At 41.5% G+C, this 21,154-nt stretch overlaps 1 protein-coding gene across 2 annotated transcripts in view; it reads right to left on the reverse strand.

The window, feature by feature from the left end:
• The window catches only part of CDH13 (cadherin 13), a 421,556-nt gene extending 402,279 nt beyond the window's left edge, over positions 1–19,277 (reverse strand). For both annotated transcript variants that reach the window (XM_085071452.1, XM_085071451.1), the window contains exon 1: positions 19,122–19,277. In XM_085071452.1, the coding sequence (XP_084927578.1) occupies positions 19,122–19,166 (45 nt within the window). In that variant the 5' untranslated portion in view covers positions 19,167–19,277. The remainder of the gene's footprint in view (positions 1–19,121) is intronic.
• Positions 19,278–21,154: the final 1,877 nt, after the last annotated feature.

Below are 21,154 nucleotides of genomic sequence, written 5' to 3' on the forward strand. Positions count from 1 at the left end.
GGGGAAAATAAAAACACCATTTTGTGGTTTGCTCCAAGTTGCCCTGCATATAGTTATACCTGATGAATCTCTACGGTCTGCTCATATTTTGACACTTTACTTTAAGGCTCTTTTTAAATATCACATCGGTATTCTCTTGTGAGCAAGTTATTTCCAGAATCTTGAAGTGACAACTCCTGTTGGGGCTCATAGAGGCCCAAATCCTTGTGGCTATAATTCACATGAATTATGCTTGTCCAAAAAAATCCTTCTGTGACACTGAATGTTTAGGCAGGGAGCACTTGTGGTTAAAAATTATCAGATCCAGCCTGCCAAAACCACAGAGGAAGGAAGGATGCACATGGTCCTGAATGAAGCTCTTGAGGATAACAACCAGACATTTCAAAGGCTATCAAACCTGGAGAGTTTTTATTTGTACTTCTCATAGACCAGTTCTTCAAACTACGCCACACACAGTTGTGCTCTGCAGCTGCTGTTGCTTTATTACTGCTTCCATTGTAAGAATTTAGCAAGCATAAAGTCTTGTACACAGCTGGACCAGGTTACTTCAAACCTGTAAAGATAATCATTCCTTGCTCTTCAAAATAGCTCATTTGGGCACTTGCTTTCGTATCACTGATGTGAGTTTGAGTGTGTTCAAAAATACACACAGGTTCAAAACCTGAGAGCAAGAGTCAGGACTGGGCTCTGGCTAGATTTTGTATGAATATCTCAGACACAATTAGAGGAACTTTAGGTGAATCCAAAAGGTTCAGAAGCTTCAATCTTAAGGTGTGAATATAAGTTAAAAGAATAATGAGTGACAAACCAACTATTAACTTTGGGAATAAAAAAAAAGGCCATTGTAACTCAACAAAACATAGGCTTTTGCCAGCCCTACATTGTGTGTATGATCCCACATATTTCATACATACTTTCACATATTTATGGATTCACACATACACTTAACATTCTCCTCACTGTGGTACCTAATGCCTTCACATTTCTCCACTCTCTACCATGAAATGCTTCTCTCAAATCATCCTGATTGAAAAAAAAAAACAAACCAACTCTGAGTTCTGCAATTCATTATGTCTTAATAAAGACAAACACAACAGTGTGTGTTTCAGGCTGGTCTGTTAATTAGGTGGCTTGTCCTTGAGACAGAGATTGCACAAAAGGCTTTTTTTTTAATGCATTGTACTAACACTGAGGATGTTGTCAGGGCTTAGATAATATTTTGAATGGGCTTGCAGCTTACAACGATTAAAGTTATGATAATAGCAAGGACATTCAGACATATACATGTTCCCTAACAGCTCAGGGAGGTTTATCCTCTTTCAAATCATAGTGTTGTTTACCACATCCTAGCTTAATTGAATTTAAAGACTCATTGGAGAAAAAAAATCTGATTTTTATCTTCTGTTAATACCACAATATACTAAAAGCAGAAAAGAAACAAAATGTTTATCTGTTATTAATAGTTGACAGATATACCTCTTGGACTTTCAGAAATGACATCACAGTTACTGCCCTCAAGTATAATGTCAAAATGATGACAAACTTTAAAAAAAAAATTTAAAAAAAAAAATCAAAAAAAAAATCAAGCATTTCTTTTCAAGGTCCTGCAACTCAAATGCTGCAATCCACCTAAAATGTATGAAGCAAAGAAAAAAAATGCTAGGATAGAGCTAATCTACACATGGATACCATAATGCAAATTTGTATTTAAATTGTAGCACTCATATTGGCTATCATTGTCTTCTTACCAAGTGTTTCACATAAAGGAGTCTGATAAATTATTATTCAAACAACTCACTCTTAGCTATTAGGTTTAACCTCTAGTTTGAATTGTGTTATAAAGAGAAAAACAAATCCATTTGCAGCAGTCAGCTGGCAGTTTTATGTAAGACCTCCAGCAAGTACTTCACAGGGGACACTCAGGATTGTCATCTGTGACTTTTGGGCTGCACAGATGCTACATATAGGAAATCACCAGCTTGGTCATGTGGGAAGTTTGGGCAGATCTCACTGCTTCCCTCCTCAGACTAGCTCAGAGTAAAACCACAAATGCTGGGAAAGAGTGAAAAATGTGGCACTTGGAGCCACCTGAGGAGCATCCAGTGCCTGCACTAATACTTCACTAAGAGCTGTTGCCTGTGCTCAGAAGTAGGTAGATGAACACATTATTCCAATGAAGGGGAAAACTGTAGTAATTTGTTCTTTCATGCAGAAGGAGAGAAGCATTGCTAGCAGACCACCTCCACTCCTTTCTTTGATCACAGCAAACTGCAGACAGCACTCGGAGAGAGTGGGAACCTAATTCTTTCAGCAAGTTTAAAGCATGACAGAAACACGGATCCAGCAATTGTCACATGCTCTACCAGGTTGTTTGACATTGCTTCTCAGAGTATCAACAATTTCTCATCTTCATTCCCCAAGTGCCTTTGCCCATTAAGGCCTATCAGGATGACAAAGAAGGATGAACTTGAAGGACAACCCGATGACTTCTGTGAGTCTGCAAAATGGGATAAATCCAGCAATGAGCAGCTGAGAGTAATCTCTTATCCATCTTCCAGGACTCACATGGATCCTCACATAAAATGTGTTTTTCAGTGCCTAATTATTATGATTTAGAGGGTAGAGGGGATGAGGTAAAATAAATGCAAGAGGAATAAAAACTTATTTCAAGATAAATATTTCCTGCTTTTATTCTCAAATTTGTAAGCACACAATTTGCTTTAAATGCTCACAAGCAAGTTAATTTAAGTTGCCAAGCAAAGAAAATGACAGAGTACTTCTGGGAAAAAGGAAAGAAACCTCAGGGAAAGAAGAAAATATCCTTAAAAATATATTCATTCTAACCTTATTTTTCCTTAAGTAAAACATTGATGTTGACGATGTATTTCAGATTATTGAACAATAAAAAAAATGACAACAGTCAAGCTTCCCCTTCAGGTGAAGTCATTCTGTCAACCACAATTCCCCAAGTGCACTGAAAATGCATCTTCATTGGCACAAGAAGACTGCAACACGTCTTTAAGACAAGGACTAAATTCTGGCAGCACTGCACAAATACAGGGATGGATTGCTCATTAAGATACAAATTAATTACTATAATTAAAGTAATTAGTTCAAGTAAGTAGAATGAATACAAGACTCTTTCCAAGATCCCCCAAGAAGTCACTTTTCTCTGACTTCCAGTATCAGGATCAACACATACTGATGGGTGATTTGGGGCTCCTGAGCTGTGACTGCAACCTACTTGATAAAGATTTCCTGTAGGACTTTGCATAAGCTACTTTCTTGTTTTGTACTTAAGTTTTCCCTGCTCTGAAGTGATATTATCACGCAACTTCTGTGAGAAATCAGGAAAATAAAACCAGAGATATAGCAGCATTTATTAATTTAGTTCCACGGAGCATTTAGAGGGGTTTTTTTTTTGTTTTGTTTTCTCTTGGTTCACAAAACAATTGAAAACTTTGGAAGTTCTGTGAAAAGCAGAGCTATTTTTCCCTGTCAGAAAATCCAGTTTTAGAGTAAATGGTCTGGGAGAGATACTCAGAAACTCCAGAAAACCCATAGACCTGACTGCAGAACAGTCTGTCAGACAGTAACTGACCCCTCTCAAAGAAAACTAAGAAAACTGAGTTACTGCTTCATGTTATCATTCCTTTTTTTTTTTTTTTTTTAATAGTACACCAGAGATTTTTGTTATGTTTCCAAGCCCCTTCCAGAGGCATGCTCATTAGATCTTAGGGATGTCTGGAGAGGAGAAGCTCATCTTTCTAGCATGTGAGAGGACACAGCCCTGAAGCCCTAGATTGATGCTGCAATTCTGAGATCTTGACACTGGTCAATTCACAGACAGATTAGGATTCTTCATTTCCAATATATGTCTTTTCTATATTACAAGGATAATGCAGCGTTGAACATGTCAGGGATTACTCTTGGTGGCAAAAAAAAGTGAATGCTTTCCCAAGTGCAGCTACCCACAAGACCACTCTGACATTTCAGAAGTCAAGAGGAGCTATTATTAGCTGTGTCTAATAATATTTCAAGTTCCCACCCATGGAATCTGTGTGCAATCCTCCATTGAATTGGCAGCCTTTGGCAGTATCACTGCCACATGATTTGAACCAGGCAAGTCTCAAAAAACTGCCACAGCGCTGTGTAGCCAGCTTGAAAATGCCTTCACTGCTCTAGGGAGATGAGTGATCCCTTTGGAATTGGTTTTTGGAACAGCAAACTAATGAATCACTAACAGCTCTAAAGTAGACAGAATGTATTGCAACACAGCATGTAGTGCTGCAGAGCCGAAGGAAATCTGTTTACAGTGCTTCAACAGACACTTGAAATCAAGATGCTCAGGAAGGATGAGGCTGTTAAGAGAGAATTGAGGCTCCAAGTGCTGTGAGTGAAGTTATCCCCACCAGGACCAGCAGCCATTCCCTGGTGCCAGGGGTGGCTCTGAGCCCCAGGCACATTAACCAAGCTCAACAAGGCAAGGCACAGCTCAAGGGAGGGCATCCACGTGGAAACAGGGCCAGGGACACAGCAAGAAACAGCCTTGTTCTCCTGGGCCTGTTGGTGCCTGTCCTTCAGTGCTAACAGAGATCAGAAATTACTTCTGTCATTCAGACACACTCAGTGCCAACCTCCCCCAGCCAGCGCCGCCTGGAAACCCTGTCACTATGATTTATGTGATATTTGCTAATGGTACAGGGTTGACACCAAACTTTGCATTCAAGCCAAAGGTCAGCCTTATGCATATGGTTGGTGGGAAAAGGCACTGCTTTACAGTTCAGATTCTCAGTGAAGCAGCACAGTCTGGAAAAAAAAGCTAAAACACAAAAACAAAGTCTGCACAGAGCTTGCTGGGCAAAGGGAAAACCAAAGCTCAAAACCTGCTTCAAACTAAGGACACTCAAACCCATGCCTTTGAAGAAGCTCCCTGCCCTGCTTTTGCCCAGCCAAGGCTGGGCTGTTACACAAATAAGATGTTTTGGCCAAAAGGCCAGAAGTGTAGTCCAAAAAGTATGCAAAAAGGAGCATAACTTTGAAGGGAACAGTTAGAGCTTTGTCTGGAAAAGACAGCAGTTTCAATTGACTGGTGCTGCTTATCCAGTGACTAGTTACATATTTTATAGCAGAGAATTACTAAGAGAGATTACCAGTTTATCCCTTCCTTTTCTCCCTCTCTTTTTCAGTCCACAAGTACTACCCACCTCCCAGCCCAGCAGCCCTGTTTCAGCATGAAGCCTTGCCAGTAGCACTAAACAAAACCAGAGAGAGGTTTTGTTACAGGTGCTAAGGAAGCTGATCAGATAGTTTATCCATTCTCACAATTATATGGAAAAGGGGCAATTTAAATGACAATTTGATTATTCTTTAAGCAGATTCCTCAAGATTTGTTGCAAGTTAAATTCATGCAAACACAGCCACAGGAGGTGACTACACAGTGAACCAAGGAATAAGAGTGTGGGATGAGAAGGAAAAAATGTTTCTCTCTGCTGCACCAGACTTGACCAGCATATGACAGGCAGCAGGGTAATACAAATAAATCAAAGACGCATTATCATTTGCAGCTAAGAAGCTTCAGACCAAAAAAGCATCCAAATTCCACTGCAGTTACCAGAAAGTAGTTTTAGAAATATCAAAAATAGCTGTAGCAATGCCAGATCAGAGCCCTACCCAGCTGCTGCATAGTGCTCCCTCCCTTCCACAAAGGGGCTCAAGATGAAAGTGTAACCTGGTCACCTCGTTTAAAACCTACCCCAATCAAGAACGTGGCACAAAATTCTGCACACTCTGTACATCTCTAGCTTGTAGACTGGGAGAGATGTACTGCATGTACTTCCTGTGCTTGTAAAGCAAAGGAATGTGCTCACAAATCAACCACAGTTTTATGAGGAAAAGAAGGGAGGATCTTCAGTTCCCATCATATTTGGAGCCTTATTCAGAAGTGCACATCCTCCCCAGGAGCAGTGATGCCGTGGGGAGTGGCAGTGTCACAGGGCTGATGTGCCCCTGCCTCAGCCATGCTTCTATTTCCATCCCCTGCCCCTCGAGGAGGGTTCCAGTGACACTGAGCTCTGCAGCCTTGACTGAACAGTGTATTTACACCACAGAGCATCCACAGAGTTGTTCCCTTTTTAAAGCAGCTCCCAGCAGTATTACAAGGTGGCTGCATCCAAGCTCAGGCTGCAGCTGGCTGAGGATTTTGGCAGGAACTTCCCACAGGTGCCCAAGCCATAGTTCTGTGTCAGTGCTCCTGATTTAAAGTGACACTTCCAGTGAAACTTTACACTTGGAATACAGACACCTGCCCACCAGGCAAGTAAGTCAAGACCAGAGTGCCAATGATACGAGCATAGCATACCAAATAGTAATGATTTTTGGATGCAGCAGACATCAACTACAGGCCAATCCCTGAACTGGGGAAATCAAAGTTGACCTGGACCTCTACACCAATACCAGGCTAACTCACACACACTGGGAACAGGAGGAATAACAGTGGAGCTCAGGCCTAGAGGCCTCTGTGCTACCCAGGCTCCCAAGGAAGAAATAAAAATGCTGGTTTGCTTGCAGTCATTACACATGTACAAGGGAAAACTGCAAAGCAACTATTTTTCTATTTTTGTTTTCTATTCAATGTTTTGAAAGGTCAAATGTGTTTGCACTCTGCTGTGTTGCCTTTATCAGTACTTAAACTCAGGCTCTGCCAGATGAATCACGAGTGGTACAAACGCCCCAGAAACACAATGTCAGAAGCAGATCCATTGTACATGGATTGTATGCTCGTTGTCAGGGGAGGATTGTTTCTGTTTTAAGCACGGAAGGACCTGCAGAAAACTAACAGCTAGTTTGCAAATGTGCCTGAAGCCAGGTTCTTTGCCTTTTAATCTGTGCTTTTCAGCTGGCCTCCAAGAGCTGTCAGAAAATAAGAGACAAGGGATAAGTCTGTGAAATCAGATATTAGCAAAAGTAGTTGGAGAGCGGAAGTCACACAATATCTGACAAAACTTTGGAACATTTATCTTTCATAAGAGTTGCCCTATTTCAGCAAGACATTACCCACCTTTTCCTGGTAGCTGCCTTGCTTATTATTTATTGCTAGAAAGCCATAACAGAGTTGCACTTCCCCTCCAAGGTTCTCTGGCCCTTTCCTACCTTTCCATTTTCTCTGGGACATAATCACTTTCATCAGTAAACAGTTAAAATCATGCCAGTGTCACACAGAGGAGATGTGGCAAGTCACCTGCCTGATACACATAACCAGCTTCAGAGAGTTAAAGAAGTGGCATGCAAACACTTTCAAGAGTAATTGCAATTCGTTCTCCTGCGATGGAAGGCTGGTTTGACCTCATGACTTATACCCTGTTTGTCTTCTGTTCTCTCCACTCCCATTCCTTCCCCATCCAATTAGTCAATTAGAGGAAGGGATGTCCAAAGTGTATTTCATATACGAGAACAACTTTCCCAAAGCATCAGTAGAATGGATTGAATGTTCATGAACACAACATCAAAGCAGTAGAGAAAATGTTGTCCATCAAGACATAGAACAAATGATAATAAAGCCCCACCAAAACATAAGACATAGAAGAGAGTTCTGTGGCAGTTAATGAATGCTGGAAATGGATAAAAAGTTTTACAAAGGATTAAATTTCCTGCCTCTCATAAACCAGCATGCTGATATACACAAATGTGGATAAAACAGTATCACCATTTCCTAGTGCCAGCTTCAGATCTAGATATGAACAAGAGCTCTGGATATGCTAAGCTCTGAGGCAAGATTGTGAGGAAATGAAGACGTGGAAATGAAATCAGGCAAAATCACATTGTGCTCCATTCCTGTATAGATCTGTTAACTGTATCACAAATATAAAAGGCTGCTTTCCAAATCCTAATAGCTGCAAAAAGCAACAGCACATTGAATCCATTTTGTTTTTCTTTTTCCCTTGGTTTTGTTTTTCTTTCCATTTCTGTGTTTTAAGTTTTGCTCTTCTTTCTTGTATTCCTCAGTCAACCAATGAAAAGGACATGAAATTCAGCAGCTATGTTACTATGTTTATTAACAAATTACTATCCCAGCACTTCTGGCTCCAGGAGATCACCAACTTAACACCATTATTGGGGAAGAGAAATGAAATTCTCTTTTCCACATGTGCAGAAAGAACTAGAGTGCTTTAAGGGACTGAGGGAGAAAGGAATAGGCTGATATGAGCACAGCAGGAAAAGCACAAGGTTTGGGCCAGATGCACAAATACTAAAACTACAACACTTAGAGTTTCCTACCACATTAGCCAAAGGTTAGAACTTAACACTGCATGGACTGAGCAATCTCCAGATTACCCAGTGAAAATGTGACCTATGCAAAATGTTAATGGAAAGCAGCTCCTTAGGTGTGTCTGGTTCTCCCCACAGTGCAGGAAAACCTCCATCATCTTCTCTTCTACCACCAAAAGAAAACACCTATTAGCACCAAGAACAGGATTTGGACAGAAACAGAACAGGATTTCCAACAGAACCTGTTGAACCCCAGCTGTGAGAAGTTAAACCACAGTAGTAAATTATTCACCCTTTCCCCCAATACCAGGAGTTCTGTAAGAAAGTTTAAGCATAAAAACTAAAAGCGCTCAGGCTATCTGAATTATTTTTAAACAGATGGAGAAGAAATGAGAAAAAAGTAATTTGAACAAGGAAATTACAGGAATGCTGACGCTTCCAGTCAGCCTGGAGGTAAGGCAGAGAGAGCCATTCGTGCTGTGCACGATGGCTTTTTATTCCTACATATCCCAGCTAGACTCCACAAACACACAGCATGCAGAAATCAGAAGTCAAGAACAAGTTGGAGAAACAATTCTGTTCAGGTTCAACATGAGTTATTGCAAACAAACCAGTCAGTTTGTTTTACTCGAACTCCTTCACACACCCCATAATCAATGTTTAGCTCTCATGCACAGCAAGATACAGGTTCTGGGTTTCTGTGCCTTTTGACTCCTGAAGGAGGAAAAAGCTTTGAAAATTGTATTTTTGGGAAGGAAGTGCAAGAAGACTGAATACTCATTTCAGAGACACAAACACACAGGAAGACCTGTTCCACAAAGTCACACCTTGGCTTTCAATAGTCCATAAAAATCTACAGATGTCATATTTTGGGCATGTAACAAATGGTGCATCCATGTGTCCTTGTCTTCCCAGGAATTCAAACATTTGGGTGCATCTCACTAAAAGTGAGGTCAGCCCTTTAGGTCACCAACATCCCACATCCAGAAGCTAAATCTCAGAGTGAAACAGCCATGAGCAGCAGCTCACCTCCTGCCAGAGCAGCCCAAGCTTTTGGCAGCTCTGCCTCCTCCAAACTGAGGAAAGGAAGGAAGACAGGAACCTCTGTCAGTGAACAGATGATGGGGGAAATACTCTGCCACTGAGACTGTGTCTCCTGTTGCAGTGGAAATGAACAGCACCTCTGTCCCTCCCAAGCCCTGGAGCAGAGACAGGTGTGCATTATCTGTCCCCAGTTTCTACCCCAAACTGGTTTGGTCTCAAATGCCTTGAGTGTAAATAGCACTGCCAGCCTCATTCTCCTCCTCTGCTCCAACTGATCATTGTGCCAGCAGCCCTCACAAACACTATCTATGAGCAAGCACACTCCATTTCCTTATGCCTAAAGAACTTTGTGAAGTTATGACTATATTTTATCTTATTAGTTTCCTCTATAGGCAAATAACTACTGAATAGAGATAGGCAGTTCCTCGGCAAATCATAACTAATTACATTCTTGAAAGTTGAGCTACATTATTAAAATACTACTGAAAACAGCATGTTCTGATTGGCCTAGAGACTGAATTTATTCTGGGCTCCCTCCAATCAGAATTAATCTTCCAGGACTACAGTGAAGTGTCACCACTGAATCAACACCAGCAACCCAAGTGACAGCAGCCGACATCATTACTCACCTAAGATAACAGACCTCAAGTCATTGAAATAGGCAGATGTTGGAGGCTGTCTCCCATTTCAGAATAATGTCCCTGTCGTAACTGAGCAGTTATTTTAGGGAAGCAAGGATAAATTCATTACCATTTGTAGGGTGCTCAGATATCATAGTAATAGAAGCGGTGTAAGCAGCCTGGCACATGCACAGTAGGAATGCACATGGCATTGACACCAACCATCCTTCACCCAGATAACAAAAGGAGGGGCAATGCAATCAATCCACATCCGCTGGAGACCTGCTCCTGGTGTTGGTGTGAGCAGCAGTGCTTTGCTGTTGCAAACACAGAAAACTGAAGTTGAAATGTGGGCAAGACCAGAAGTAATTTCCACAAGAGACAAAATTTCACTATTTATTCCCAGCATCCTTATCTTCCCTCCTGGTAACACATGGTATGTGAACTTATCAGCTGCTCTTTTTCCAGATTACAATAATCAATACCCACCACACAAAATACCACATTTCTGCATTGATAACTAAACTGCAGAGATCAACAATTAGGGAAAACTATTGCTGACATTTAAAACTGGAGACTGTATTCTTGTTTACCATTTTGAAATGAGATCTTGCAGTTAAAAGCATTAGAAGAAAACAATTATTTCAAAACTAGATGTCAGAGGCTTATCTCATCCCAAAAAGCAGGGAATGTGGGTGCAAGGAGGTATGATTCCCATTACTCCAGGTTTTCCTGACCATCCTTACAGCTTTGTTCCATGAAATAACTACTGCAATGATATTGTCACATTCCACATGGAGTTCAACAAGGACAAGCACAAGACAGAGAATGGATTGAGAGAGTTCAAGGTCAGGCTGGACAGGGCTTGGAGCAACCTGGTCTAGTGAGAGGTGCCCTGCCCATGCCAGGGGGTTAGAACAAGATGATCTTTAAGGTCCCTTCCAACCCAAACCATTTTATGACTCATTATTAAAGCGAGATGATAAAATATGTACCTGACTACTTTAGTGTTCAGGTCAGAGCTGTGTATCAGTAAATTGACAGGAATATCAATATCCATAAATCAAGATTTATAGAGTTCAGAGTCCAGGTAGTTCAATCTGATAATGAATTATGAAAACAAACATTTTGGAAAACAATAATACAACTTTGTCTGGCACACAATACAACCATCAGGTAGCAAGCTAATACAAATACCCAGAAATCAAAACCAATTTTTATGTATTGTTCTACTTTAATGTCATTCTCATTTATCTTTACCCACAGGTATTTCATTTTGCATTTCACCTGGATAATACTCAGGACTTCCTGGCACTTGCAAGACCAGTTATCTTGGCAGAAGGTCAAGATGAACACCTTTTAATTTGGCCAGTTATCTAACCGTATAGAACAGCTCAAACCCACAGCTGAAATATCCATTCTTGCTGCAGAGCGCAGTTGGAGCTGCTCAGCTTCCTCTGACAGAGCTCTGAAACAATGGGTTTAATGGGGAAGGAAATGCCCATCCAATTTGAATGCCTAATTCCATTTCCTTTCACTTAGGGAGCAAAGTACCAGATGCACTGGATTTCCTGCTTTGTCAACTACAGAGCAGTGCTATGTTCAGTTCTCACATTTTGTCACAGCTGTTTGTTGTCTGATAAAATGTGGCTCCTCGGGGAGAACCCAGGTCTGTCTCAAGAGAAGTGTATAAATACACCTTATTTGGCAGGAGAGCAACTCAAAGCAAGAAAGTCCATCTATGGAAAAAATGCAAGACCTTGGGAACACTGTTTCTGGGGTTTTCTCTGTTCCCAGGCAGTTAACAACAGTTGGCTGAAAATTATAATGTAATTAGACACAAGAAAACTATAGCAGGCTAAGGAAGGGGAAACTTTACATGATTCACCCCTCCCTCTATGCTTATATGCTGTCTGTTGAAGCCATGGATCCTACTCTTATTTCACATGTGCCAAGATAGCTCCCTTTATACAGTGATCCCATGGACAACTGCCAGCTTTTATTTTACTCTTATGTGTTCAAAATGCCCTGGATTGGACTTCAGGACTCTTTACTGACAACTTGCACAGAAGCCCAATTCCAACTTATGCCAAGAAGATGAAAGAGATTAAGTGTCTACAAAGTAGATGAGCCAATTATCAGTATGATAAGTGCTCTGTAACATGTTTGGGGTTTTTTGCTCCACAGCAATTTAGTAACAAAACTCAATGTGTCAACACTTTTATGGATTGATTTGAAGCAATATAAGAAGTTATCTGTCCTCTTTCTACACGTGCCACAGATGTGTTCCTGCCCACGTGGCAGACAACCATTAATGCAGAGAATCAGGACTCCCTCAGCTGAGTTTCCAGCCAAGTTTGTCAACCTGGCCTTGGAGCAGGAAAGGAGCTCTCACACATGGCCCAGGAAGGGAGAGGAGTAACCAAAAGTGGCCTTCAGCACACAAATATAAACAGCTGCAGTAACAGGAGCTTACAGGTACAGATATTTGCAAGTGAGCGCCTCCTACCCTAAATTCCAGGTTTATGTATAAATATTTGTTTGCATACAGCCACATTAACACTTCTGTGACATCTTAATGGCCTAGAACCTGCGGTTTGCAGCATTTTGAGTCCTTGTTACACACAAGTTCACAAAGTCCATCTGCCATGATTACTCAAAATCCTAAAACGTCTGCAAACTTTTAGAAACACACTTGCTGTCTGTACTCTTAACACAGCCTTCATACACACAAGAATTATTTGCTCTTCATTACATACCAGGCTGCAAAGTCCTCGGGAATTAAATATTAACTTTTAGAAATATATACATTGCCATTACTAATAAGGAATGCAGCATTAGTTTTTCACGGCAAGAGAAATAATTTAAACTGAAACAGATAGCTATTATTAATGGTTTGCTGAGGGATGTTTTTATTTATTTAAACGATAGTTTCAGGAGTAGAACCTTTATCAAATGGAGTCTAAGGAATCTTAGGTAATAAAATCTTATTAATTTCAGGGAGTTGTGTATGGGTGTTCAATTGAGACATTTCAAAAGCCTGAGGGTAGATGTTGAGCTTCCTAAGAACAAGGCCCATAAAGATACCAAATTAGATAGCCATACATGGACATTCATAGATACCAGAAGTTACTTAAACACCTTAATCAGCTTTTCCAAGTGGTCAGAGATACTGAAAACTGCTGTGTGCTGAAAAAATTCACCCCACTCTTAATATCTCATATTTATTTTAGTCTGCTCATAGAACTGTTTTAACCAGCTCCATCAAACCAAATCTTAAAATCCTTCTTTTTCTCCTCTAGCCAAAAAAATTAACAGTGCAAAACAGTGGAATATTGGATAAGATAGGAGCAGAATGAGTTCCCTTCATACAAAAGAGTAAGGCGTTCAAGAATTATGCTCTTCCATTTGATGGAGAATAGAGTCCACATCACACACAAAAATTTTTTAAAAAAACAGCAGTGGGCAAAACTCCAAGGCCTCTGAATAATGAAGTGGGGGTTAATAAAGCAAGTCTTATTTTTCTCTCCTCTTTGGCACTTCATATCCTACTGATTTGTATACACTAACATTGTGTTAGCTGCAGGACACATGAAGTGACAGAAAAACACAGCCTCCCATCTGGGCTGGTCCCATCCATCTGGTGATTAGGGCAGGGCACAGTGCAACCATATGGCCATGATCAAGAACCCACTAATGTCATCCAGAGTTAACTGGGAAGTGCTATAGCCCACTTAGTCTCCTAAGGATGATAAATGCCTCTCATTGTGTTTCTCCTCCCCAGTGGACATTGCAGATTTGTCTTTTTGCCTGCACCGATGAACCGCTAGTTAGAATCAGAGAATATGTGGAATTGGGAAGGACCCACAAGGATCATCAAATCCAGCTCCTGGCCTTGCACAGGACCATCCCCAAGAATCACACCACACGCCCAAGAGCATTGTCCAAATCCTTTCTAAACTCCACCAGACTGGTGCTGTGACCACTTCCCTGGGGAGTTGTTCAGTGCTCAGCCACCCTCTAGGGGAAAAACCTTTTCTTAATATCAAATCTAAACCTTCCCTGACACAACTTCAGGCCACTCCCTAAGGTCTGTCACTGGTCACACAGAGCAAAGCTCAGGGCCTGCCCCTCCTCTTCCCCTCACAAGGAAGTTGTAACTGCAATAAGGTCTCCCCTCAGTCTCCTCTTCTCCAGGCTGAACAAGCCAAGTGCCCTCAGACACTCATATGGCTTTCCCCTCAAGGTCCTTCTCTAGTTTCGTATCTTTGTTACATTTTGGTGACCAAAACCGCCCCCAGCACCCGAGGTGAGGCTGCCCCAGTGGAGAGCAGAGCAGGACAATCCCCTCCCTTTCCCAACTGGCAAAGCTGTGCCTGTTGCTCCCAGGATGCATTTATCCCTGCTGGCTGGAACACCAGTGATGTGCACCAAAAAAGTGAATTTTGCCTCCATAATTGTCCATGAAACAAAAAACCCACTAACTTGACTCAAAGTCCTAAATGAAGGTCCCCTCCTCCCAAAAGGTTTCTGCTGTCATAGGAACTCAAACCTGAGGCCAAAATCCTGACACTTGGCACATTGGTGCAACCCAGCAGCTGAAGATTAGAGATGCAACTCCAGCAGTGATGCAGGAAGAGTGGAACACTGAGAGGTCTTATCTGGCTTGCTTTTACATATTAATGGAATGGGAAGAGCCTGCTTATCTTGCAGCAAACAGGAAGAAAAAGGCAGGCAGAACTTCACAACTCCTTGAAGGGGCACCAGTGTTACCATCTACATGGCTCTAATAGTTCCTGTTGCACTGGTCTATTGGAATAGCTTTTAGGAATACTAATTTCTTAGCTACCAAGCCACTAAAAGCCAAGTCAATAACCCCCAGTGCATCACAGCACAAATACTACATGTGCTAAGAAAACCTTTTTGAAGCTTTGATTGTCAGAAACAGAAAGCAGGTCCTGACATATCACTTAAGGTACATCTTAAATTGAAAGATTGAGTCTCAAGGGGTACAAAAAGTGGGGTTTAATTGCCATAACAGCAGAAGGATTTTCATGTTTTCACTTGTCTACTATAACAAACCCCCCTTGATTACCAGTAAGGACTGTGGTCAGGTTCTGCGTAAGGATATTTTTAGAGGTTAGAGCTGTTGCCAAAAGCCATCCTAATTCAGTAGTGCCAACCTTCCCTCCAAGGTAATATTTGAGAAATAGGGCAGTACAACTGCTGGAATGGCTCTGTGTTTTGGGAGATACCATCTTGTGAATGAGATATGAAACCAGAAGATCTTTTTTGACTGCATAGCCAAAAATGATGGCCTGGAACTGTGGGGAGCAGGTGTCAGCCTGCTCACAAAATGCTCATCACTACAAATAATTATACTAGTAATTGACAATTGAGTTTCTCTAACATTTTTTAAGCATTTTTACAACTGATACAGCACAAGAACCACAGGACTTCTCATCTAGAACTCTCAAATAAGCAATCACAGCTACATGATAGAGCAGGGAAACACTTGGTCAGAATTTGAGCATAATTTGCAATGTTATATCCACACGGATGTGTGAGCAAGACTTGTCTTTTTTCCTGAAGCTGTTAAATTTCTTTTGCTTTCAATACCTGGGTGCTGCTTTTCAAGCTGTGCATGGAGCCCTCTTCTGGAGAAATTTGAACAAATAAAAGCTTAAGAATGCAGCAGTGTGGGCTCTGCATAAGGGGAAACAGTTTGAGGACTAATTTTCTCTATTCACTCTAATGACAAGCTTGTAAAATCTATACATTTTTCCAATTTACTTAGTTGCAACCCAGTGAAACGTGACAGTTATTGTTAAAACTATCAAAAATATAGGAGTTTTTTTCCTCATCTTGTAAGCTTTATTTACAAGTTTTGAGTCATCTGTCTGCATGGAATGTATAACATACAAAAAGAAGCCTGTGAACAACTTTTGGTTTAAAACAAATATTTTATATATAGACGGTAGAAAATATCCTTGGGGGAGAATGTAAAACATACAGACTTTTAAATCTATCAGATCAGAGTATGTATTCACTGCTTACTGTAACCTGCATAGTGAACTGCATAAGCTACCAGAGTACATTTAGTTTTTATTGTCAGCTTCAGATCAATAAAGCTGTATATTATAGTTATGCTTTGGAGTTTCAAAGGTGAGTCTGAATTAAAAGATTATTTGAAATATCTTTCTCAGTTATTCCAGCTAATGCTTAGTTTTCCTCTTGGTGAAAACAGAACAGTTGGCAGTAGTGTAGACTAAGTCTTTGCAAATGAAAAAATTAATTTATTGCCCACCTGTTTACCAGAATTTTTACACAGAGACTTAATGGCCTGCTTTGTCGAAAAAGTGATTCCCCATCCTTATCCTTTTAATGCCTCAAATGGCAATTTTTTTATACTTTAAAAAAGCAATTGGATTAGAGGCAGACCAAGAAAACACAAAGCCTAAGTTACCAATTTTAGAAATGGTCTCTTACGAACTTTTTACAGTTCATGTTTTTAATGACATAATAGAATTTCCTCAGACCTTTTTCCTACACTGTAAACTTTGCTATCATTACTTTGGAACTAAGTTATTACTATCTTCTGCTTCCACAGAAAGTATTGCATTACTAGATTGCTCTTGCTTAGAAAGAATTCCATCTAATATGGTCCTTTCTGGTTCCACTTAGCATTGCATTATATGAGCCATTCTTGCTACTCCTAAGGGAGAAAAAAAGAAAACTTGCAGAAAAAGATCTCCAAATGTGTTACAACCACTACACGACCAGATGGCTGCATTTGTTTAATATGTTGTTTCTCACATTCTTCTGTTTACTTTTCCTGTCACATGAAAGTTGTGCATGTGGCGTGTCAAAGAGAAAAGCCAAACAGCATTTCAGTAAATCCCATTTCTTTCCCTAGCATGGCACCCACCCCAATTCATACTTTAACCTGCCAATACTCAACGACCTAGACCTGAAGACAGAATTACATACACTTCCATATTACAGTCTGCTTCATTCCCCAATTCATTAATTCTTAGACATGATCTATAAAGTAAACTTGGAGATGCATTAGCTCACAAGGTGGAGAGAGACATTGCCAGATAGAGCTGTATATGCTAATAAAGAAGGTGGAGTGCAGTTTAAGCACTTAAGCTGGAAGCAATGCTAAAGCACCACAAGCTCAGCCCTGCAATACAGCAGAATTCAGCCTGGACTGGGAAGAAACTCTGGAGTACCACTGAAAGTTATCAATAAAGTGCACAGCTGTTTTCAGAACCAGGTGTCTGCACCTTGTCAGATTTTCAGTAGACAATGATAAATGAATGCCAACTATGTTTATTAGGCCTTAGAAGTCTGTCCTATTGTGTCACATACATACTACTTTCCTACAAGGGACATCTAAAGAAAATCCAAATTCAAGCTGATTAATTCAGTGGTGTGATAGAGACGCTGTACCAGAAAAAAAAAAAAAAGACTGAAAACAGAGAGCAAGCCAAGCAAAGCAGATGGGAGATCTCAAAGCCAAGATGAGAGAGCAGCAGTTCAGTACATCCACAGGTTACCTTTCCACTGCCTGTGCCCTCTCCCCCAGCCCCTCATTGCCTCCCACTGACAGCTCTGCCAGCCCAGCTGCCTGCCCAGGCTGGATCTCAGCCCACTTGTGACACCTTCTCCTCCCCAAGAGCCCTCTGGGTATCCCCAGCCCATGGGACAGTGCTGAGCCCTCCCGGAGCAGCAGCTTGGCCAGTCTCCTGAGCCAGTCCCGGCAGAGCCAGAGGCTGCCCTCGGACACTGCCAGGGAGCCTCAGCCCGAGCTGGCAAAGTGGCCCTGCCAGGAACTCTGCATGTGTCACCAGCATACACTGCTCGGCAACAAACCCATGGCCCAAGGCAGCTGCTTTCATTTGTTCCACTCCCCGGAGCAGGATTGTTATCCCGAACCCACCCAAATGCCTTTGTGCTTGCTCACCCCAAATCCCCAGCCACCGAGGCTCCCGCTGTCCCACAACCCCAGCCACACTGACTCCTAATCAGGTTAAACCAGGACCTGAACATCCTAACCTTGATCCTCAGCATGTGTGCATTCAGTTCACCCTACTCCTCACTCACTGTGTAGCTCCTCTCAGCAATAAAGCTCTCCCAATGGTGATCCCTCACCATTTTTATCCTCACTGCCCTGTTTGGGATTAGCAGAGCAAATGCCTGCTGGAGATTGCAGTGACACAAACACAGGGGCTCGGGGTCCCGAGCACTTGTTTGACACTAAAACCCACCAACCCTCTAAGGGTTAACACCACCACTCGTTCGCAAGTCAAAAAGGAATTAACTTCTATCCCTGCTCAGTGCAGAGGATCTGAGCCCACTGTCACTAAATGCAAGTTTACTGAGCTCCTAAGGCAAAAGGAGGGAGAATGCACTTGAGCTGGACAACAACAAAGGATTTCCAAATCTGCTCTGAGCTTCCCAAAAGTGAGCCCTGTAACAGCAGCGAGACGAAGAGAGAGTAACCGGGAGGTGCTGAGAAGTCAAAGCCCAGCGAGTCCCCGTGCTTTGACAGGCAGCAGCAGCGGGGCTTTAGCAGCTCCGTGTTTTTAAGGCTGGGTGTTTTTGCCTCTGCTTTCTGGCAGAGGGGGATCTATTACATTTAATAAGAGAACGGCTACATAGCAAGTCACTAACAGAGTATTACACATCTATCAAGAGAGTACGGGGAAAGGAGCCTTTTGCAAGGTCTGGTTTTATTTTTCCTCCATATTCCCCCCTCCAATTCTTTTATAAAAAAAAGCAATAAATAACGTGAGCTGCCTGTAACAGCCTATAAACCTACTACCCAGCATAAGCCACGGAGGAAAGAGGCAAATCAAAGTTGCAGCATTTGATATGACAGAAAATATTGCCGCTGCAGCTGCAACCGAGACACTTGAAAGATTCCCCCCACCACCCTTCCTGAAGGGAAACAAAAAAATGCTATATATCACACGGCAAATTGGTTGTAATTGTAAATCAGGGGACTATGAGATCCTATATTCCTAGCAACTAGCTTAGAGCAGAGATCCTGCATCTTTAAACAGTAATTCAAGCAATGTATAATTACTCAGAAATCAGAGCTGAATTTCAAATACTTTCAAATCCAAATGCACAAAAGCAGAAAGATGAAAGAAAGCAAGGAAAAAAACATATATTTCTTACCTGGGACAGCAGAAAAGACAGAGTAAGTTGAGTTTTGTGCTGCATTTTGCCAGACTAGAAGGTACCAGAGGCTTTTTCATTCATGCACTCGGCTGCACTGAGCATATTTTCACTGTGAAACAGCCTTTGAGAAGAGACTCTGCCTTGAGAGCCAGCCAACTTCCCAAATAGATCAGCAGCATCATCACTAAAGCATTGGATAGAGTCTGATGACCAGAACCAATGGCTTTACAAGGATGATTTCTTCACAAAGCATCCCCATTTTGCATCACACATATTGGGCAAGCACCTCTACAAACACAGCACCTTTCGAAAGCATTTTGCTTTGGTGTATTTCTGTGTTTAGTTTCAGTCTAACACATCATGCTTTACAGATCTCAAGAGTATTTTCCCTTTTAGAGAATGGAATTGCACAGAGAGAAATAAGAGGAACTCTGAGCACCACTGCAAAGACATTGTCTTTATTAAAATCTTAATAAGGTACACTTTGTTTTCAATAAATCAAAAAAATAACCTCTGCAGTTTTGGTTACTTCCAAGCCTTAGAAGGAGAACACAGTGAAATTTTTCAGTGCAGTAGAAATACACTTTATATTTTGTGTTTTCCCCTCAATCCTACAAATCACAGTGGAGACAGATTCTAGCCTGCAGAAAAAATCCATCATAAGGCAATAGATTTTATTAACTGCTCAGGTAATGGCAGAATTGGCTTTTAATTCAACAAACTAGAATTGAGGAAAAAGACTTGAAGGTGCATGTCCTTCAATTACAAAAACTTCTCCTGTTTGAAAGAGGGGACCTGATGTCTCAAGGACCTGCTTTCTCTGGATTGGTTATGTTGCAGCCCAGCAAGCAACAGAGGCAGATGGACCAAAGATAAGGAATGAATTCCCCCAAGTGCATTTCCAACTCCACCTCTCTTGCCACTCCCCATTATCACAACACTCCAGTCCTTTTTTGAGTAGTCTCCTGGCAGTCACCAGGGTTTCTTAGCAGTACCCTTCCCCCATTTTTAGAAGAATCAAAAGCCTCCTCAGGTGTCATGAGGGATGTTTTTCCCTCGCTTGCTCATTCATCAGAACCAGCTGCCATCACTTTCTGCTCTGCCCCACCACAGGTGGCTGCTGTGCTGCTGGAGATGAGAAGAAAAGTGGGGAGGGAAAGGCAGGTAGGCAGATATGAAGGGATAAAGGAGCTGCCAACCACTTTGAGCTCCTCAGCATCAGCAGGAGCTTCCAGCTGTGAATAATATTTTTTGATGCAACCACTGCTAGTCTACTGCTCACTGCTTACATCTTCCTTTACTCACCCACTGGACCAAAACTGAGGGAAAACACTGTCCATCCAAGTCTAAGCACTCACATGCAGCAATAACTCTGTTCCAGTACCTTCATTACATATGAGTTTAAATTAATACTCAACTTGGAATAGAATCCAAACAAAACCCAGCAGGAACTACCAGCAGCAATAATAATGCTCTACATAACCACAAAAGGTTCACTACTTAGACATAAAAAGAAAAAAATTCAGGTAGGTTACTTTCTTTTTCATCCTTTTTTATTATTATTTAGGCAGAAAGCCAGCTTAGCAGGTTAAAAAAAGAAAAACCTTAGAGCTCTTTATGATTAGAAATAAATGACTGATCACCTCCCATTTCTCTTTCAGTGAGCCAGTTTGCCACCAAGTATAAGTCCAAGCCTTAAAAGGAGCACCTAGGAATTTATAAACCAGGCTGGGCAGAGTGTATAGGGCATATCCCAGAGAAAACAGCACCAGTTGTAGCACAGTGTGCACAGCCTTGGTATGGGGCACAGGGACCTAGACACTCTTAACCCCACAAACGGGGCCAAACAGCTGAGTGAGTTACCAGACCAACCAGAAGTAGGTGGTGGCTGAAAGAAACAAAGGCATATCTGCATCCTGTTTTACAGGAAAGGGACTCACTCTAAAAAAATAGAACTCAAGTCATGGGGTAGATGATTCACTGCAAGATAATGCAACATGAGATTTGAGCCAACGCGAGCAGTTCTTTTC

The sequence above is a fragment of the Lichenostomus cassidix genome, chromosome 11 (assembly GCF_008360975.1).
Source record: "Lichenostomus cassidix isolate B80296 chromosome 11, HeHo_3.0, whole genome shotgun sequence".
Lineage (NCBI taxonomy): Eukaryota > Metazoa > Chordata > Aves > Passeriformes > Meliphagidae > Lichenostomus > Lichenostomus cassidix.